This window comes from Maylandia zebra, linkage group LG7 (assembly GCF_041146795.1).
Source record: "Maylandia zebra isolate NMK-2024a linkage group LG7, Mzebra_GT3a, whole genome shotgun sequence".
In the NCBI taxonomy this organism is placed as follows: Eukaryota; Metazoa; Chordata; class Actinopteri; order Cichliformes; family Cichlidae; genus Maylandia; species Maylandia zebra.
This window is the reverse complement of record NC_135173.1, coordinates 43,828,473-43,846,423: the sequence shown is the minus strand read 5'-3', so window position 1 is coordinate 43,846,423 and position 17,951 is coordinate 43,828,473. Positions and strand designations below refer to the sequence as shown.

At 39.6% G+C, this 17,951-nt stretch overlaps 1 protein-coding gene across 1 annotated transcript in view; it reads right to left on the bottom strand.

Moving 5' to 3' along the window:
• The window catches only part of mmp17a (matrix metallopeptidase 17a), a 107,970-nt gene extending 92,250 nt beyond the window's left edge, over window positions 1–15,720 (bottom strand). The window contains exon 1 of the mRNA XM_004538235.3: window positions 15,261–15,720. Within this exon, the coding sequence (XP_004538292.1) occupies window positions 15,261–15,401 (141 nt within the window). The 5' untranslated portion in view covers window positions 15,402–15,720. The remainder of the gene's footprint in view (window positions 1–15,260) is intronic.
• Window positions 15,721–17,951: the final 2,231 nt, after the last annotated feature.

The following is a 17,951-nucleotide window of genomic DNA, read 5'->3' as shown; positions in this document are numbered from 1 at the left end:
TACCAAACTAAGTTTTGCTCCCGCTTCATTTTTAAACACGCATACTTGTATGTTTGTATGCTGATGATGATGACAATTACCGGTAATAAAAATGTGAGTACCAAACTCAGTTTTGCTCCCGCTTCATTTTTAAATACGCATACTTGTATGTTTGCATGCTGATGATGATGACAATTACCGGTAATAAAAATGTGAGTACCTAACTCAGTTTTGCTCCCGCTTTATTTTTAAACACGCATACTTGTATGCGCCCAATAATCAGGTGCGCCTTATGTGTGTGTTAAATACAGTAATGGCACACATAACTGAGACTGCGCCTTTTAGTACGGTGAGTCTTATGGTCGTGAAAATACGGTACACAGAAATGATGGAAAGCTTAATGTGTAGCTAAACAACTTTAATCAAAAGATTTTTTTTTAACAAGTACTTGCGTTAAATCAAAAACAAACTGGGCCTATATTGCATTTCAAATAATGAGGTTAGCGTTTGTACAAATAACCACTACGAGCCAAAATCTCAGGCTTCAGACTTCACTAAATGCGTGTTTTCAGTTCTTTTTCTACTCTTGGGTCTAAAGAATTTTTTCTTTGCTTTTACTGAATAAGAAAACACTTTAGATCCACGGAAGATAGTTGGCATAGAATTTGTAGCCTTGATAACTTGTTTAAAGCTTCACTTAATCGTGCAAGCTGTTATTTTTTTATTATGAGTAAAAGCAGCTGTGGTTCTCTCCAAGTCATCACTTTTTTATTTAATTTGATTTGGTCATCACTTACTACCTGACAAACAGGATGAAGTATATGAGACTGGACGGTGCTCTGTCTGACTCCACGTTGGGACTGTGCTGTCTCTATCCCTGCTGACCTTGTGCCCCTCAGACTTTCAGTATAACTTCGGGTCATACCACTGACAGAAAAACAGAAATACTCTCTCGCCGAGTCTCTTGCTTAAATGCATTACAGCGATGGATGGTGGTCCGGGGGGAATCATCTGCTTCTGAATGTGAATAAGATGATCGAGGACGGCTACTTGACTTGATGACGTAGGGGAGGAGCACAAGTATTTGGAAAACCACTGGAATCTTTTGAAGCTGTGCTAAAGAGGAAGTCAGTAAACAAACTGAATAATAGTTTTGTTTAGGGACCCCCCAGAAGGGACCCCTTAATAGACAGCAAATTAATTAATGGGCCCGGAAAGGCCAGTATAGATGAGATGGGATTTTTCTTTCTTTTCTCTCTCTTTTTTTTGCAAAGCTACTCCAGTGTGTAGCTCAGTCCAGAACAAAGATACCAAGGTGGAGCGGGCATAATACGTCTGCTAATGTGGTTGACATTTTGATTAATTTACAAGTTCCAGTTTCAAAAGATCTGTGACAAAGCACTGAAAGATTACACATAACTATTTGTTTTAATTCAATCTTGTGCAAAACACACATTCTTTTGCATCTCTCTATTCTGCTTGTTTAAGATAGTGGATTTGATGAGCTACTACATAACTTATTTATATGTTAATATCTACTATTATTATCAGTATCTTCAGCAATTTTAAAGTTTTGTTGCAGAGCATACAAGAACCAGAATATCAATCCTACTTGAAGAAAATCTTTTTGCCAAAGACCAAAAAATTCTGATTCAAATGAGCAACCAATGTTACTATATTAGAGAGACTGGGTTGACAGTTGCTGCAATAATTTTTATTTCAGTGCACCAATTGTTTGTTTTTTTCTTTTTCTATTGAGAATTCAAATTTGGATGGTTAAAATAAAAATAATCAATCATTTCGCTCATGAAGAAGTTACTGATTCAAATGAAAATTATCATTGGCATCAATGATGTTTTGCGTGACAATAAAAAGAAGTATGTTGCCATCACTACAGCGAGTCAGAATGTGGGCATAAACATTTTCTACATTTCATATCTGTTTAGGATGTCGAGTTAATTACTTACAACTTCACTAAGAGTAACAGTGTACGATTAGATGTACAATGCTCAGAAAAATTAAAGGAGCACATTTTAATCAGAGTATAGCATCAAATCAATTAAACTTCCGGGATATTGATCTGGTCAGTTAAGCAGCAGAGGGGGTTTTATAATCAGTTACAACAGCTTTGGTGTTAATGAAATTAATAGCTGGTGCATTAGAGGGGCAACAATGAGACAAAATCTCCAAAATGGGTTTTACAGGTTGAGGCCACTGACATTTTTCCCTCCTCAGCTTTTCTGTTTTTTGTACTAGCTTTGGTTTTGTCTAGGGTCAGTGTCACTACTGGCAGCATAAGGCAATACCTGGACCCTACAGAGCTTGCACAGGTAGTCCAACTCCTCCAGGACAACACATCAATATGTGCAATTGCCAGAAGCTTTGCTGTCTCTCACAGCACGCAGGAGATTCAAATGAGACAGGCAGTTACTCTAGGAGAGCTGGACAGGGTCCTTAACCCATCAGCAGGTCCGATATCTGCTTCTTTGTGCAAGAAGGAACAGGATGAGCACTGCCAGAGCTACAAAATGACCTCCAGCAGGACATTGGTGTAAATTCTCTAACCAAACAATCAGAAACAAACTTCGTGAGATTGGCCTGAGGGCCCGATCTGCTCTCGTGGGCCTTTTGCTCGCTGCCTGCTTCTGTGTACCCGATTGGCATTTGCAATAAAATACCAGACCTGACAAGTCCATCACTGGCACCCTGTGCTTTTCACAGATAACAGCAGCTTCACCCTGAACAGATGTGACAGACATGAAAGGGTCTGAAGAAACTGTGAAGAACATCATGCTCCCTGTTACATTGTTCAGCATGACCGGTTTGGTGATGGGTCAGTGATGGTCTGGGGAGAGATATCCGTGGAGGGAAGACCACCGATCTCTATAGGCTAGGCAATGACAAACTGACAAACTCTATTGTCAGACTCTACACAGGTGTAGTGAATTTTCAGTCAGTAATTTGAATGAATTAAAGATGGATTCATCCTACATGTCATCCAATTCTACCAGTCATGTAAAAATTTGACCTATAACAATGAAAGACAAACTGACAATTAATTCATTAAAACACAAAAGTATAAAGATAAGGAACAAAGAAGCACATTAGCTTTCAGCAAAAGCAAATAGCAGATACACATGGTTAACAAAAAGTTGTTGTTATAACTTCTCCAATCTAAGAACCCAGCAGCTTTTGTCTGCACACATGGGCTCTTGCAGTTTCCAGTGGAGAAAAGGGTGAAATAGATAAATTAAGAAAGAATAATGGAAGCTGCATTATAACCAATGCAAGCATGGTTTAATGTGATTGGTGTCTCGACATGCTGTGTGGAGGACAAATTATATGGACCCAAATGCAGGACTGTTGAGTCAGGAATGAACTTTAAAGAAGCTTTAACACATCTTGGACCAGAAAAATCACAAAGTCCAAAACCAGACAGCCCAACAGGGAACCATGCCCAGGAATCTGAACATCTAGAACACAATTAGGAAACTCAGGAAAAACAAAGCAAGGAGCACACATACAGGAACACAGCAAAGGACAAGACGCAATTTAGACAAAATATTAGGGCTGCACGATTTTGCATAAAATGAGAATCACGATTTTTTGGCTTAGAATTGAGATCACGATTCTCTCACGATTTTCTTTTCCAGTATAAATATTTATTGCACTTATTAACTGCACATCAACTTCGTAACAGTTGAGACTGAACATAAAAACAATAAATAAACATAAAAACAACAAATGTCTCATGTTTTGTGGTTGCTGCAACATGTTGTACTGCTTGTATAAGGGGACGGATTTTCTCCTGTCACTTTCTCGTCATCCCTGACATGCTCTCCGTTGTTTTTTCCCTGCTAATTTTAGCATCACACGGCACAGCTTCTGTGTCACGTGGTATAAGGCTCCGCCCTTGTCATTTGTTGAGCAGGAAGAGTGAGCGCTTGTTTTCATGCAGATTACGTCCCGGATCAAAATGCGGTACAATCGACGTCGTCTTTTTTTTTTTTTTTTTAAATCGTTGTCATTTGGAAATGAGATCGCACATAAGTATGAATCGAGATCACGATTTTCTAACGATTAATCGTGCAGCCCTACAAAATATACACAAAATACCATGCTCCCAGTCACATTGACGTGCATATAGCACCAACCAAAATGTTATGACACTCATGTAGACAGCTGGATTGATGAAAATAAACATGTCTATTATTTTAGACATGTGACATAAATACCCTCTGTATGAAACACATTCAGCTACTGATTAAAAACAAACAAAAACATCCTAATCAATCCTCAGGTCTAGAATTTCTTTACACTCAATAAACACAGACAATGGAATACGTGGTTGAAATTGCAAGCTTTATTTTACAACTCCAATACTTTAGTCTCCTCATAGATCAACATAAATATTGCCTGCAGTAAATCAAGTTGTGAACACATGCTGCCAAATCTTATCAGGAAATCAATGTTATCATTGTCTGGAAACATGCCATGGAGAAGTCTTACAGCTGCCACACATCAGTCCCACACCACCATGCTACAGTGGCAGCCAATGAGGTGTCGGAGCTCTTGAGACCATTTCTGAATTGATTTCTGAGGAAATAATGAACTCCCCAATAATGCTGACAGTCTTCTCAGAAACTTGCATGTCTCCAGAGAACTTTTAATCTTATCATGGCTGAGGTGACAGATTGGATAGGAGTGGATTGAAGGACTGGTTTCCGTCTTACTGAGAAGCTTAAATTACAAGCTGACTGTCAATCTTTATGGAGAAATATGTTCTCTCCAACATTAAAATCTTCTCCCACGTCATTGTTCCTGAAATAATCTGCTGCCCTCAATATAAGCCCCATGATACCTTTCTACAGACGGCAGGTCACACTTGATGAAATGGGACAGCACTGCTAAAAGTATCCTAATGATTCAGGGTGAGAGACTAATAACAGGTTTACAGGGAAACTAGCATCCAGTTATTTTTGTGTGGGCTAACATTTCAGGACTCCTCATCACTCACTAAGGTAAATTTTTAGAAATACATATCAATACACTGTCCAGACAGTCACTACTTGTAAATTATGCTTGCTGATAAATCATATTCTGTGTGGGCAGAATGCTCATTTGGGATACGTCTTATTTTCTTGACCTGTCTCTATTAGTTAGTGCAGCAATCCTTGACTGTCACAGCTTCCCATTTTCTCTTTGAGCACCTTCTATCCCTGGACTTCTTGGAGTAATAAGACAAACCAAGATGTGCTGGCAAAAAGTGCAAAAGAAAGTGTTCTATTTGAAACGGGGTACACTCAAGGAGAAAGTGAAAGGTACTGAAGTGCAAGTACAGACAACTTGATGGTACTTTTTTCCCCCCAGCATCAAAATTTTGGGTTATTACCTCAAAATGTCTATGTGCTCACTCAAACTTCTGAGTAAGCTGAAACTTTTGGATAATAACCAAAAGTTTTGACTTATGGATGACAATTTTTTTTCAGTGACAGAAACAAATTTCAGCAGTTGGCAGCATGTGTACCGATTAGGGTCTTCAATAAATTATTACTCATATTCTAATTATTAGTAACTATTATTGGATTAGACACTCATTTGCAAAACCTGACACACAACTTCACAGCAAACAGCTCCTCCTGTCACTAGCACCTAAACATGCCACTAGCAGCTAAACAGTAATGCACAAACCTATCTTTATGAGACATTTTGCAGGTCAGTAAAGCTTCAGTTTAAAAATACTAAAGTTATCATAAATATTAACTTAGTCAGTGGACATGTTAATGTTAGCCATTTTATCAAGGTTAACATTTAGGACCCATTATACCTGTTGTCCGGTGCCTCATGAACGTCACCGTACAACAAAGCTGAATTGAAATTGATGTCACCACTTCTGTGCATTGGGCACCTCTTAATTTTTGTAACCTTGTGTGGTGTGCTCCTGCCACAGCAGCTGCAGTTTTTATTGCTTTTTTAATGCTATATCGGTACAGAAGCTCAGAGATTTGCAGATTATACTGCAGGAGCTGTTGGAACAGTTTGAAAAGATGGAATATTGTGGAAAAAAACTTTGGAAAAAAAAACTGCAGGTATTCTGCTTCTGGTTTTGAATTATTTCACCATTGCTGATATAGAAGCAAGAGTGCCAAGACCCATTTTTCAGGTGAATACTGAAGGGGATATCCACTCTGTAATGGTGAGCATAAATATATGCGGCTGATGATGTCACCAGGAGGGTGTGGAGAAAACAATATGGAGACAGTAAAAAGTGTAATAGTCCTCCTAAAGTCCCTGATTGAAGCTGAGAAAACTGCCAGCAACCAGACAGAAATTGTGACATATTTGATCAGCGATGAAACCAAGTCACCAGAAAAACAGGAAATAGATATGGCTGCAGCTGAATGCTTTTGCACAGAACAGTATTGTTATAATTTTTATTTAAAAACAATTATGCCTCTTCATTTGATCACTTTCTTCACGTGGTATCAAAAATTGTATCAAATGGTATCCAGCATTTTCTTAAGTTCTAGTATTGTGACAAACCCAGACGTTAGTAAAGGTGGTGCTACAGGTGGTGGCCAGGCTGCTTGTTTGAGAAACCCAATTATACCCTATAGAACAAAAACTGAATTATTAAAAATACCATTTGCATCTTGAAGCTCTGCTGCTGGTCAGAGGATTAGCACCATTTGAAGAAAATTGGTTGGGATTCAACCAGCAGAGAATGAGTGGAGTGGATATTGTTGCATAAGTATTCTGGATGTTTCCTGAGTCATGCTTATAGGTCTCTTAAGAACACAAGCTGCAAATTGATCGCCTATTAACATACTATAATAGTGAGTCCCAGCTACATTTTCTTCCCAGAGACCATGTATTTGTTAACCATGGAAAAGGCCACAAAAAAAGGTTTTTAAGTCAATCAGAAATGTCACTAAAAATAGAAGAATAAGAATTTTTGGTTATATCAAAAATGTATTTTTGGTTATAATAACCCCCCCCCCCCAAAAAAAAAAAAATACGTAGCCTCACTTTTTAAAGCCCATCTTCTGTCTCGATCCTAAAAAACAATACATTTGTTTTTGCTTCTTGTCATTGCTCCTGGATGCAATTTCAAGACTTGATTAAATTATTTAGATTTTAGCAGGGAAGGATAGTAAGTGGTGGCAGTGTGGGAGCACAAGGGGAGCACCTACCGCTCCAGAGGAATTGATGCCAGATGGTGTTCTCATTTAAGAAATTACGTAGCAAAATGAAGGTGAGAAATGGACTAGCCGGAGTGTGGTTGTCCTTCTAGGCACATGGACACACACACACATACAAGTGCAGTCTCAAGGTTTTAGGATCATTATTCAAATGTGTAATGGTTGTGTTTTTTCATGAATAAAATTCCACAGGTGGCTGAATATACAGTAATTTAGGTAATTTATCAGCTGCTAATCTGGCCAGCTCAGGCTCGCTTATCCAAAGGGAAGAAATGTGCGTTCAGATGGATAGTTCCTTTGGGAAGCTTGCAGTTATGTTTCAGTGGAGAAAATACACCTCAGAAGGAAGATTATATGATGAGCAAGAAACATATACCATATTATATTTTACTTGTTATGACTACTTTCCCTCAAGTGCTGAAATAGCAAATAGGAGCTATTCAGTGATATATCAAGCTAGATAAGCGTAGCTATAAAATGAACACTTCTCATCGCTGCTGTGTGGGGTGTTTCTAAAGGACTCAGTATTTGGTTGTTAGAGTCACTACTACAGGATTCAAAGGTTTATTTTGTGGTTAGGTGATTGTTTCCTTAGAAATCTTGAGTGACTGAGTACTTTATATCAAACACATACACACTCATGGACCTCTTTATTAGGTATATGGTTGCGATTGTGGTTCAAGAGTTGGCAGTTCGTCTTGTAATCAGAAGGTTGCCGGTTCGAGCCCCGGCTCCGAAAGTCTCCATCGTTATGTCCTTGGGCAAAACACTTCACCCGTTGCCTACTGGTGGTGGTCAGAGGGCCCGGTGGCGGCAGTGTCCGACCGCCTCGCCTCTATCAGTGCGCCCCAGGGCAGCTGTGGCTACAATGTAGCTTACCATCACCAGTGTGTGAATGTGTGGGTGACTGAATGTAGTGTAAAGCGCTTTGGGGTCCATAGGGACTAAGTAAAGCGCTATACAAATACAGGCTATATATCCTATGAGTATCGTGTAGAACTGCCTTTTACCCTCAGACCTGCTTTTATCCTTTGTGTCATGGATTCAACAAGGTCCTGGAAACATGTTGGTCCACATTGACATGATGTGGAAATCTTTGATGGAAATCTGTCAGCTTCACATGCATGTTGTGAATCTCCCGGTCCATCAGATCACTCTCCGGTCCTCTAATGGATTGAGATCGGGTGACTGTGGAGGTCATATCAGTTTAACCTTATTTGAGCTTTGTGATATCCAAGCAGCCATCATAAGATGGATACATTGTGGTCATGGAGGGATGGACATCATCACCAACGATACTGTGGTGTTTAAATGATGCTCAGTTGGTATAAAAGGGGCCAAAGAGTGCCACGAAAATATCCCCCATACTGTTACACCACCACCATCTGAACTAAACTATTGATACGAGGCAGAATAGATCCATGTTTTCATGTTGTTTACAACAAATAATGGTGTGATTTGAAATCTCAGCATCCTGCTCTTAAAAGACAGGAGTGGAACCCCAGAGTTGTCTACTGTTTATTTTGGCATCAAAGAAGAGCACTTATTTTCTCTTCTTTGGACAATCAGCAGTTACTGAAATACTCATACCAGCCTTTCTGGCAACATCAACCATGCCAGTTCAATCACTTAAAATCACCTTTCTTCTCCATTCTACACCGGGTTTTAACAAGAGCAGGGTGCCTTGATCGTGTCTACATCCCTAAATGCACTGAGTTGCTGCCATGTGATTGGCTTATTAGACATATGAGTTAATGAGCACTTAAATAGTTGTGTCTAATAAAGTGGCGGGTGAGTGTACACAGTGGCAGGCTAAGCATGACCTCCCTCTGCAGGATAAGAACCTCAATGTGTATACCACTCAGGAAAAGCACCCACACCATTATTGATGGGATAGATGACTGAACACATATCAGGTGAGTCTGTCAGTAATTGTTCTTTGGGGACAGTTTTTGTGTTTGAGGTTGTTAGGCATTATTTTGGCGGTTTTGGTGGTTTTACTGCTTGGAAATTACATTGTTTGAATATTTAACTTAGAAGGTGCAAATTGTTAACAGTTCAGTTATACTTTCTATATCTGGAAGTTTATTGGAGTCAGTTCAAATGTCCCAGTGACTTAAATTTCCTCATACGATGGTGAGCACGAGGGACACTGGATGCCTGCATGCCTGCCTAATTTTTTGTGATCGTGCCAACTCGTCTGGAGAGAATTTACATTACAATCCACAAACTTTGGATGCTCCCTATACGGCTGACTTAAGGCAGATGTCAAAATAAAACAGGAATGACTATAACTGCTACTCAGCCGTCGTGTCTCCCCAACTCTCCTGTTTCTGCAATGGAGTATAATTTAGGCTTTAAAGCCGAAAGCTTTACACAGACCCTGATGAAAATTCTCATCAAGCAAAGCTAGCATATGTAGCACCATAAAGACTTGGAATTGTATGGTTCATAATGAGTACTGTTCACTTTTTCTATACATTTCTGACCTAACAAGTGCCACAAAGTACAGGTTGCACTGCGTATATGGAACACCACACAATTATCAACAGTCGCCAGATGGAAAATATTTACATATGGCCCAACATGGCCCCATCTTATAACCTACAAGACCCCAAGGGCCCATTGCGAGGATCCTATTGTATGCCAAACACGACGTGGACCGCCCCCAGATGTCCTGTCCTGTAAGAACAGTTCTAGGCAGGTGGTTTTAATGTTGTGGCTCATTGGTTTGTATCCACTGTGGAAAGAGAATTATGTCTACAATCATCTGATAATATCTGTAGTTTACAGTCCTTCCAGTGAATAATGTCCTCTGTGTGTACTCTGGCTCCCCAGTGACAACAAATCAGTCACTGGGCAACTAATACTCATCTCAGCTGTCTGCACTGATAAGCACTCTCTGTCTTTCATGATGAACCTAGAAGATGAAGTAAGGTTATACTGTTTACATTTACTTTTTTGTGTGAGATCAAATGTGAGAATTCTCTCTTTTTTGACAATGAATAAAGCCGGAAACTTTAATCTTCCAAAAAGTCTAAATCACATTCTTCTACTTTATCAAGTATAAGGTGCTATAAAGTCGTAATTCACACATGCTTTTGCCTCTAACAGGGCTTTGCAGGATTAAAAATCATCTTCTGGCTTCCAGCTTCAGCTAGAAGCTTTCACATATGGTAATTTTCATAATGATATGATCACTTACTTTACTGGGAAAATTAAACTATGAACTTAAAATTTGCTATCTAGCTCAGATCCCTAGAGTAGGAGGGTGTCACATAAGGCCTCTGAAAAAAAGAACTGCAGGATGACACCTCTTCCCTGGAGCGTCAGGAGTTTCCCCAAAGACATCTTATTCATGTCGCCTCTCTGGAATACATATTTTTTCTTCTGTCCTCAAACTATTTCTTAGTACCAAAAAAAAAAAAAAAGAAATATGTGATCTGTCCCAGACTTGCAGGCAAAGATCCTTGGTCAAGAGGGGTTCGAAAATATAAACTTGAAAGGCACTTTCATGTCTTTGTGGTTTTTTGAGCAGAGAGATTTTCTACATTGCGCTTTTTGCGGTTGGCCATAAGAGGACATCACATTCCTTTTCAGGTACTCCCGTTTTCAAAGTAAGAAATATGCTTTGGTCCGGGGGAATGCATGTTTTCCTTAAACTAGACAATTCACATCTCAATACAACTAATAGGCTACGCCATACCCTTAGAAAACCCCAACTGAAGTATGCATATTTTGAAGAAACAACACTTATTTTCAAAGATCACAATGCAAACATGTTGCAAAAGTTGTTTAAAGTGTCTATAGATGTTTTTTTCCACAATGAAGAGAAGAAACTACAAAGACGCTGCTCTCACCACTATAAAAACTGTCACTGTGATCAAACAAATTTTAGTACAGCCTACATGAAGAAGCCAAGAAATGACTTCAATCGACATCAGCATGTCTGCATATGTGATCAGAGTTAATTAAACAGACTAAATCGAAACAAACAAACAAAAACAAAGCAGAACTGCTTTGAAAATGGACTTAAATCGGTAGCAGTTGTCTTGTTTTTTTTTTTTTTTACCATCTGCGAGACTGGGTTTCTATTGCCAAAACACTGAGGACTACAAAGGTTGGACTATATATATAAACAAAATATTTCAATCCCAATCAAGACTTTAGCAGATGCTATAGGTATAAACTTCATCAGTCTATTTTCTCAACCACTATCTGGAGCCTATTCCAGATAAAATTTGGCAACAGTTAAGATACACCACTGGACTGCCAAGACATCACAAGACTAACACAGGGAGACAGGTATCTACTCCCACATCCACAAGAGTCATGTGAAAAAGAAGGTTTTCACAGAACTGTAAGTACACCCCTACTGTCTCCACAGGAATTAAGAGGGTAAGTAGAGGCAAGTGCTGCTAATCAAAAGCACTTCATTAACTGATCATTAGCAAGTATGACCATCTCTATAAATACAGAAGTTTTGGCAGTTTGCTGGGCTGGAGCATTCAATTGTGTGCTAACACAATGCCAAGGAGGAAAGACATCAGCAATTATCTCAGTGAAGCAATTGTTGCTGCCCGTCAGTCGGGGAAGGGTTATAAGGCCAATTGCAAACAATCTGAAGTCCATCATTCGACAGTGAGAAAGAGATCACAGGGCGACCGTGGCTCAGGGGGTTGGGAATCGCATCTGTAACCGGAAGGTCGCCGGTTCGATCCCTGGGCTCTCTGTCCTGGTCGTTGTGTCCTTGGGCAAGACACTTTACCCTACTTGCCTACTGGTGTTGGCCAGAGGGGCCGATGGCGCGATATGGCAGCCTCGCTTCTGTCAGTCTGCCCCAGGGCAGCTGTGGCTACAACCGTAGCTTGCCTCCACCAGTGTGTGAATGCGAGGGTGAATGAATAGTGGTATTGTAAAGCGCTTTGGGTGCCTTGAAAAGCGCTATATAAATCCATTATTATTATTATTATAATTCACAAGGGGAAAACATTTAAGAGTGACTTTCCAGGAGTGGACATCCTAGCAAAAACATACTGCTACGCAATGTTCAGGAAAATTGCAAATAACTCAAAAGCTACATCTCTGACTCTATAGGCCTCACTTAGCATATTAAATGTTAAAGTTCATGACATTACAAATAGAAAAAGACAGAACAAACATGGCTCATTTGGGAGGGTTGCCAGGAGAAAAGCCTGCCCTGTTCTGGCAACACAGCTTAGGTTTGCAAATTTGTATCTGAACAAACCACAACACTTCTGGATCAATGTTCTTCGCACAGGTGAGATGTTTTGCAATAATGCACAGCGCCATGTCTGGAGAAAACCAAACACAGAATTTAAGGATGAACACCTCATACCAACTGTCAAGTAGAGACATGGAGGGGTGATGCTTTGGCCTTGTTTTGCAGGCACAGGACCTAGGCACCTTGCAGTCCTTGAGTGGGCAATGAAGTCTCTGTATACCAAAGTGTTCTAGAGTCAGTTTGGGGCAAGCTTTAACTGCCAGACAGATGGCCTCACATTTGAGTCAAGCAACAGGAATATGTTCCCCCCCACACACCACCAAATCAGGACCAAATGGCTGGAAAAGAAAATAATCAAGGTGTTGTAATGAAACAGTCAAAGTCAAGACCTCAACCTGACTGAAATGCCGTGGCAGGACCGAGAGAGGTCCTCTCTTGAGTTGTTGCCGTAAATGAATGCCAGAAAAACCTCACGAACTGAAGTAAAACTGTAACGAAGAGTGGGCCAAAGTTTCCCCTCGATGATGTGAATAATAAAGTCATATAGGAAAAGATTATTTCAAGTTATAGCTGCTAAAGGTGGCTGTTGACTATTGAATGATTTTCACAGGACTGCAGAACGTCCTATGAAAACTTTTTCACATGACTGCAATTAAAAGTCAAGACTTTACCTGGCTGATAACCAAAACAAGGTTTCCTCAACACATCGAGCTGGAAACTATTCAAACATAAAAGAAACGGTCATTCCATTAAACTAATTGCTTCAGGTTTACCAAGCAGCATGTTTTTTGCAGTGTCACCCTTCTGTTAATGGCAGAGAAAGCTGGGCAAAGCATCCCAACTATTACATCAAAAAGCTAAGCCCTTCAGTCTACAGGCTGCACAGAGGCTGAGTGTTTCACACACAGCTCTATCTAGAAATGCAGGAAAAACTCCACCTTGAGCATTTCTTTCTGTGACACAGTAAATGGAGGAAAATTGCTGCTGTTACTACAGCTTTTCATCTGGTGACACTGGACTGTTTGTTGTGTCACAGTTCATGCAATTCTAAAGAAATGCCTGGGCGAGAGGTCCCGAAAAGCACATTGCTTTTATTTTTCCTATTCTTTAATGAATAACAATTAAAAAAGGAGGATAGCATTGTGCAAAAAAATAACAGAGGACAGAGAGATATTGGTATCAAGAGGAAAACATCTGATATGATGATTTTTGCTGTTATGTATCATTTCATTACTTTCATTACTCATAGGAATGCAGCAAGGAAAAAGTGTGTATATGTCCTACTTAAACACTCATATGTCATATGTGGGGACATTGAGCTTAAAAAAAGGCTCTGTGCTACAGATCTGTGCCTAGTTTTTAACCTACATATCTTGAATTTTCGTGTTCAGATTGTCTTTCTGTTGCTCATACGTGCCAACAATTACGGCCTGCATATCATCTCGATAAGATCGTCTGCCGTGCCAGATGTGTCAGAACAGAGTATCAAAAACTGAATGACGCAGCGCTCAGAAGGTAACACATGAATAAAAAAAAAAAATCTAAACTTATCTCTTCTCTTGTTCTTGTCATTAAGCAAAAAAATAATCCCATGTGTAGGGTTTTTTGTGTGTTTTTCTTTTTTCTTTTTAGATAGAGAGAGAAGAGTTTGAGGGCTGAAAGAAAGTGAGACAGGAAGACTGAAGTTGGGATGAGCCGCAAAACAAACAAAAAAAACAATAAAAAGGAAAGAAAGAATGAAAGAATGAAAGAAGTTGCCCTAAGGAGTGGAATATGGAGAAAAATGCATCTTCAGCGGGGACTACTTTAGGAAGATGATAATCAGCTTTTACAAACTTTTTTTTTTAAAGTAAATGGTGCATACTGTAATTTTATGCCTGCCGTCATTATAGTGGCTATAAACACACAGTATGATCTTGCAAACTTAAGGTCTCTTTTCTTTCTTAACGGCAGTCTTAAGTAAATGCCATTCATGCTGTTGTTCTGTAGTAGTAGTGATGATGACATACAGCATTAGGCCAGTTACCACTTTACAGGCTGTGTATATTTCAAGATGCATCACCAATACCAAACACACACACCTAAATATAATGTAACAGAATCATTAATGATTAGTTTACTCTGCTCTAGCTCCAAACCCATGAAGGCTCACTGAAGCTTATTATTAAAGGTCTTAAATTTATTCTCATAAGCAGTCACAGCTCTGATCGATTTGTTTGTATCCTCCACCAATGGTGCTGCCTATTTAAGAGATTGCATTTAGTTCAAGTCTACTGAGCCACGCCAGACTACAGTATTGGATCATCTATTTTAAACACAGCAATCCTCTGGACTCTTTCAAAGGCGTTACTGGGAGGGGAGGAAAAAAAAGCATTAATAAATTATGCTTCGTGGATTGTCGTTCACTATAAGCTGGAAGAGGTCGATACAACATCGAAGCAACCCCCTGCACAGACATGTATTTATCACAACTTCATTCTTTTAATGGAGCGGTTCCTCCTCGGGAGAAAAAAAATCCTATACAGTCTTTTATTTTTTTTTATTTTTAATCAAGCAGTGTGCTATTGCCACTCTGCCTTGTGGAGTGGACTGCAGAGCGCAGTTAAAATTCAGAGCAAGTATTGCTCTTCGCTGGACGTTCAAGAGTAGCCCAAGTAAAAAAAAAAAAAAAGGGGGGGGGGGGGGGGGGGTGTTGGGGTCTTCCAGCTCTCTCACACACCAAAGCTAAAAAAAAACACACAAAAAAGAACACACCACTTCATATTCCCTGCACCATCCAGAAAAACTTCCGAGCCCGGTTCTCTGTAAGTAGCTAGAAAAGGTTCAAAACTTACCACCCCCATGTCCAGCTGCTCGGTAGTCAGAGAGGGAGCCGCTCCTGACAGACGAAAGGAGCACAGTATCGGCACCAGGAGCAGCAACAGCATCTCTGGAGAAATATTCCTCATCCACTTGTGAAGAACCTGATGCACCATGATGCCCTGTGACAGGCTGATCCTGCAGGGCTTACATGGATTCCGACAGCCGCATCCACGGGATAAATCACACGCTGACACTCTAAAATGTGCCCGGATAAAAGTCTACCTCACTGTTGAGCGCAAACACATAAAACACATTAAAATGGGCGCAGGAACAGTTGAGAGCATCAGAGCAGTTTGTGTCTTGCTGTGTTACTAACACCCGGGGCATCAAAAATGAGAGACGCTGACTGATCTCCTCTTATCTCAAGTCCATCAGAGGTGAAGCGAGAAGCGCGAGCTCCCCGTTCGATGGTTGGGTCTCGCGCACTGAAGCAGCTGCCAGCTGCGTGCGTCTGCCTCAAGGAGACTCGAGCGGTCTCAAGACGGACGCAACAACCAATTGAGCTTCCGTGAAAGTTTCAAAATAAAAGTCCCACGGCTTCGTAAAGCCCTGTAAAGTAAAAGTCAATGGAGGGAATTATAAATACAAGCGTAATTTTACTGCACGTTGCCCCGAATCTAAAAGTACAAAATATACGTAAAACACAAGCGACAAAAAAGGAGGTAGGATGCAAGGTAATATTATCTTTGGTTTGTTTACTTGTTTACAGTTACACAAAGTTCACAGACAGATTTAACATGTTGTTTTCATGACGTAATCGTACTATTAATTTATTCAATTACATTTATGAAAAGAATCACTTTAATTTAGTGTAATGCTAAATGTGATATATATGGCATCCAGTCTCCATTTTATTAGCAGAACAACAAAATATTCTAATCAACTAAAACAAATTATATATGTTTGATTCTAATAAGTGAACATAATTTTTTTTAAAAAGTAGATTGCCTAATTAACAAGGTGTTAAGTTTTACTTTTGTTCAGGATTGTCATAAAGGTCTATGCACATCTGTACAAAATACTCTATTTTATTAATGTATTTATTTGTTTACAAGCCCGACTTTCCGCCTCCATGGTAACAAAATTCCCACGTAGTCATCTCACATTTACAATGTCCTTTACGTAGTTTTCATGTGTGCTTTTATTTTGGAATTCTGTTCCCAAATTTCCTTTGGGCTGCTATATTTCTTTCCTGTGACTTTATTTAAACAGCTGTGAGAAAATTTGAATTGGCTTGAGACACCTTTCATTCAATCTCTTTTGACTGGAATCGTGATTCATCAGAAAGTGAAAGGTCAGTGCCCCGAAGAAAGCAATTAAAAGATCAGTTAAAATGTGATGCAACATGATGCCGAAAAACATCACTGAGTGAGCACTGCTGACTAAAATACTTCTGACTCCAGACCCAGGCTACTTTGCTCAGAAGTTTTAGTGAGGGGGGTTGGATATGATTTAAAGAGATTAATTGTGAATTATGAATAATTATGAATTATTAATTATGAATAAACATCAGAAATTTCTAAAATAAAAAACATTAAAACACACGTGATATTTACCGTTTTATCTTCTGGTGTATAGATCCCAATATGAAAGCTGTTCACTCTCATGAATTGTCCTAAGGCTAGACATTGAATCCTTATTAGGTTTAGAGGTGTTGACCTGAAAATGACCCAACAAAACAGCACTGAAACCTTCCTGCATTTAAAAAACAACAACACCATTTTCTTGGAGCAGTTTTAAAAAGCACATGATTGTTTCTATTGTGCTATTGCTTAGAATAACTGCTCACTGTGGCTTCTTTATCGTCAGGGTGGATCGTGCATTTCAAACGTGAATCATAATGCAGATATACGTGCACACCTCGGTGGCCACCCACATCCAGGCGCCCATATTCAAGCGTCTTAATCATTCTGTGTCTACTTTGATAGACAGTCTCCTTAACCTAACCACAGTGTCACTAATGATTCACAGCTCTCCTTTATTGTACCACGGCCTCATGACTCGACTGCAAAGAAATGCACAATGATTGCCAGGCGCACACATTCACAAATTAAGCTTATTCAATTGATCTGCGCTTGTAACCACTTCAAACCATTTTTCTGTGTACATTTTCTAATAGATATATCATTATTTTTTCACTGGCAGACCTAGTCGACTGGTGCCATTAGAGTCCCAGAATGTGCAGGGAAACAAACAGGAAGGAACTGACATCCAATTAAGAACACATATCAGCACAAGCTTGTTCCTTGAAGTGGTGAATGTGCACGCCTGTGAGATGCAAAGATTTCGCTCCCTTCATTACACTAATGTTTTCGTTTGTTTTCAAAGCAAAACGGGGGAGCATAAAATGTGCTGAAATCAGGGAGATAATCTGCAAATATTACAATGTGGAAAACACTGACAGTAAATGCTCAATACAGCTCAGTTTGCCTGAGCTTTGCTTCATTTGACGAAAGACAAATGGATTGATTTATTAATAATATTATATTATGAACACCCACCGGCTAATCTGGAAACTTTTACTATCAACTGACCCATCAATTGGTCCAAATAAATGACCAGTGACAGAAGCGGTCAATATCTTCTTGGCAAGTTGCTTGTCTCATTCAGATCCATTCCAGCAGTCATTCATCACTGGTTCACAAAGAAAACTTTTTTTTCTA